This window comes from Olea europaea, unplaced genomic scaffold (genome assembly GCF_002742605.1).
Source record: "Olea europaea var. sylvestris unplaced genomic scaffold, O_europaea_v1 scaffold3659, whole genome shotgun sequence".
NCBI classification, from domain to species: Eukaryota; Viridiplantae; Streptophyta; class Magnoliopsida; order Lamiales; family Oleaceae; genus Olea; species Olea europaea.
In genome coordinates this window covers 9,705-13,653 of record NW_019255859.1, presented here as the reverse complement: position 1 = coordinate 13,653, position 3,949 = coordinate 9,705, and the positions used below count along the sequence as shown (strand labels likewise).

At 40.8% G+C, this 3,949-nt stretch overlaps 2 protein-coding genes across 2 annotated transcripts; both read right to left on the bottom strand.

The window, feature by feature from the left end:
* Window positions 1-1,731: 1,731 nt before the first annotated feature.
* LOC111386672 lies at window positions 1,732-2,124 on the bottom strand. Its single transcript, XM_023011134.1, has one exon. It carries the CDS (start codon window positions 2,122-2,124, stop codon window positions 1,732-1,734), a length of 393 nt encoding a protein of 130 aa, XP_022866902.1.
* A 174-nt stretch (window positions 2,125-2,298) lies between these two features.
* LOC111386671 lies at window positions 2,299-3,926 on the bottom strand. The gene is made up of 4 exons (XM_023011133.1): window positions 3,822-3,926; window positions 3,365-3,755; window positions 2,984-3,164; window positions 2,299-2,671 (listed from the first exon to the last, which is right to left on the bottom strand). Exons 1-4 carry the CDS (start codon window positions 3,924-3,926, stop codon window positions 2,299-2,301), a joined length of 1,050 nt encoding a protein of 349 aa, XP_022866901.1.
* Window positions 3,927-3,949: the final 23 nt, after the last annotated feature.

The following is a 3,949-nucleotide window of genomic DNA, read 5'->3' as shown; positions in this document are numbered from 1 at the left end:
GTAAAGATACAGTAGTCATTAAGCTGCAGTATTAAAAACGATTAGGGGAATGAGGTAAGTGAGACAAATAGTTTACAAATCCCCCGAACTTGCTTCAACAATCATATAGAACACCATGGTGTGCACGTATCAAAATATGACAAAGGGGGAAGTGTAAAGAGAATGCCAAGGTGAAAAATTGAAAAGTTAGGCCAAAACAAACACATTTAAAAAAAAATCAAATCCACGACCGAGTGCACATGTTCGGCCCCGGACATCGTCGAAAAATATCGATATTCCCCAGGGCAAGCTCCGGGCATATGAGAGTATTCAATGAGATCTACCACATATTCAAATTTCAAAGCAAATGGACTTCGTCTGGGATGCCAATTAATTGTGGAAAGTAGGGGACGTAGGGTGCCGTGACCTAGTCATGTGCTTATGCGTTGCAAAATGGAAGTGATGTGATACATGGTCTCTCAGGTGGTTGTGAATGTGGTAACATGAAAATGTCAAGAAAACATGCTCAAGAACGTCTAAGGAAAGCAAAATGACAAGTTACACACAAACGGAGGTCCAAACAACCAAAATGAATCAAGTAATTCGATGATTAAGTGTGCATGTTCACCCCCGGACATCATTGAGAAAACTTGAAGTTTTCCCTAGAAACCTCTGGGCATATGAAGTATGTAGTGTGGAGTGACACATATTCAATTTTCAAGCTCAATGGACGTCGTACGGGTACTTAACGCAAGGGACGAAGTGGGTGCAATGAGGTGACGTGAACCGAACACGTGTGCCTTAATGAGTGTGGTTGGGAGGCGAGTGTTTCGAGCTTAATTTCGATGGCATGTAGACATCACGTATATGAAAATGCGTATATTCAAAATGTCTAATGCGGAAACACACAAAATGTACTAAAACTTTCACGTGGGCAATTCATCGAACATGTAGCATGCAAGAAAAATTCTTCCTCATTCTAAAAATACTTGGCAAATGGTAATCACCCAAAGAGAAAAAACACAATTGGAAGCCCTAAACCTCGCATACTCACACCCATTCAACCGAAATCACAATTGGAGAATAGGAACAACTACAACCCAAATTCAAAATGTAAGGAGGGAAGAAAAAAAAACATACCTTTTGTGCCTTGAAGAGAAGTAATGAATGTGGGATTGATTGATGAAAAGAATTTGGTGGGTGCTGGTGTTCCAATATGGTTGAGAGTGTGAGAGAGAAATGGGCGAGGGAAAATGGGAGAGGTGGAAGTCGAATGAGCCGGTCTTGGACTTAAGTCCATGATCGGTTATAACTATGCGGCCGCATAGTTAAATTCTATGCGATCGCATAGTGAAGAAAATTTTCCCCATATGACTCTCGGTATATGCCTATGCGATCGCATAGACCAAATTAAAAATATATATATATTTTTTCTTTTTTTTTAATACACTGAAGTCCAAAAAAAGAAATTTCCCGCAAATTTTTTTTACCTAGAAATGCGTGAATCATACTCCCAAACACCCCAAAATCATTTCAAACTAACCGACCAATGTGGGTAATGCCCAGAAAATTATGGAGATGATAATTCAATCCTATTAACATGCATCTACGACCGATGACCTAGAAAAATGTAAATACGAAAATGAAATAATTATAAGAATAATGTGAAAAGTAAGCAAATAAAAGGATACAGTGGGTTGCCTCCCACTCAGCGCTAGATTATAGTCGATAGCTCGACTTTATCGTATTGCTTCATTCTGATGGTCGAAGATGAACGGTAGACTTTTCCTTTGAAAAATCGTCGCCCCAATAGTACTTCAGACGCTGTCCATTGACCTTGAATGTCCTCTTGCTATCGTGAGTGATCTCAACTGCCCCATATGGAAAAATCTGCGTAATAGTATACGGACTAGACCACCTCGATCGCAGTTTTCCAGCAAATAGCTTAAGCCTAGAGTTGTAGAGTAGCACTTTCTGCCCCACCATAAATTCACTCCTCTGAATGTGCATGTCATGCCATTTCTTGGTGCGCTCTTTGTAGATTCTTGAATTCACGTAGGCTTCCATTCTGAGTTCATCCAGCTCATTAAGTTGTAGGAGACGTTTTTTACCCGCAGCCTTCAAATCTAAATTCAATTTTTTCATTGCCCAGTAAGCGTGATGTTCTATCTCAAGAGGTAAGTGACATACTTTTCCGAACACCAGTCGATATGGTGACATTCCTATAGGGGTCTTGAATGCAGTCCTATAGGCCCACAAGGCGTCGTCCAATTTCTTAGAGCAATCATTTCGTGACGAGCTTACTGTGACTTCGAGTATTCACTTCAATTGTCTATTGGACACTTCGACCTGTCCGCTGATTTGGGGATGATATGCAGTGGCTACATGATGTTTAACGCCATATTTAGCCAACAATTGTTCGAACTGACGATTGCAGAAATGTTTGCCCCCGTCACTGATTATAGCCCTCGGTGTTCCAAAGCGAGTAAAAATATGTTTTTTGAGAAACTCAATCACCACCTTCCCATCATTGGTAGGCAGTGCAACGACCACTACCCACTTTGATACGTAATCCATAGCCACTAATATGTACTGATTAGAGAAGGATGGGGAAAATGGCCCCATGAAGTCGATCCCCCAGATGTCGAATAGTTCCACCTCCAAGATACTATTCAAAGGCACTTCATTTCTCCTGGATATATTTTTGGTGCGTTAACATTAGTCATACCTTTTCACGAATTCAAAAGCATCTTTAAATAGTTTAGGCCAATAAAAACCTGATTGAAGGATCTTCGCTGTTGTTTTTGAAGCACCAAAATGTCTTGTATTTGTAGATGAATGACAATGTTCTAATATCAAAGGCACTTCTTCCTCAGGTACGCAGTGACGAACAATTTGATTAGCCCCCCGCCTGTATAGAATGGGATCCTCCCAGAAATAATATTTCAGTTCAGAGAAAAATTTCTTCTTCTGGTGATTGGAGTAATCAGGCGGCATGATAGACCTGGCTAAGTAGTTAACGATATCTGCATACCAGGGTGCCTCCCCCAAACCAAAAATCTGTTTATCTGGGAAGACTTCGTTGATTTTCACTGTTTCTGTCTGTTCTGTGGCCTTGAGTCGAGATAAGTGGTCTGCCACTACATTTTCATTGCCTTTCTTATCCCTGATTTCCAAGTCAAACTCTTGAAGCAACAGTATCCAACGAATGAGACGGGACTTTGCATCCTTCTTTTCCATTAAGTACTTGATAGCAGCGTGATCTGTGTAAACGATGACCTTTGATCCCACGAGATATGATTGAAATTTGTCAAAGGCGTAGACTACGGCAAGGAGCTCTTTTTCTATAGTGGCGTAATTGAGTTGAGCGTCGTTCAAGTCTTACTTGCATAGTAAATCACGTCAAATATCTTATTTTTTCGTTGTCCCAAGACAGCCCCAACAGTATAATCAGCGTTGCACATTAATTCAAATGGCAGATTCCAATCTAGTGTAATGATCACGGGTGCTGAAATCAACTTCTCCTTCAAGGTGTTAAAAGCGAGCAAACACTCATCTGTGAACTCAAATGTGGATTCCTTCATCAACAGACAGCACAACAGTTTAGTAATTTTTGAGAAATCCTTGATGAACCTTCTGTAGAAATCGGCATGCCCGATGAAACTACGAACACCTTTCACGGATGTAGGTGGCGGTAATTTCTCGATCACCTGAATCTTTGCTCTGTCCACTTCAATACCCTTTGCTGAGATTCTGTGTCCTAGCACGATGCCTTCCTATACCATAAAGTGGCATTTCTCCCGATTCAATACCAAGTTAGTCTCCGTATACCGCTGTAGCACAAGACTCAAATGCTCCAAATACTCATCAAATGAAGACCCGAACACTGAGAAATCATCCATGAAGACCTCGATGAATTTCTCAATCATATCTGAGAAGATAGCCATCATACAGCGCTGAAAAGTTGCAG

Coding starts and splice junctions, on each gene's coding strand:
- LOC111386671 (XM_023011133.1), bottom strand. CDS start 3,926: ATGGCTATCTTCTCAGATATGATTGAGAAATTCATCGAGGTCTTCATG. Junction 3,165..3,364: donor TGACGTGATTTACTATGCAA/GTAAGACTTGAA, acceptor TGTTGCTTCAAG/AGTTTGACTTGGAAATCAGG. Junction 2,672..2,983: donor ATCGTTAACTACTTAGCCAG/GTCTATCATGCC, acceptor AAATATATCCAG/GAGAAATGAAGTGCCTTTGA.
- LOC111386672 (XM_023011134.1), bottom strand. CDS start 2,124: ATGAAAAAATTGAATTTAGATTTGAAGGCTGCGGGTAAAAAACGTCTC.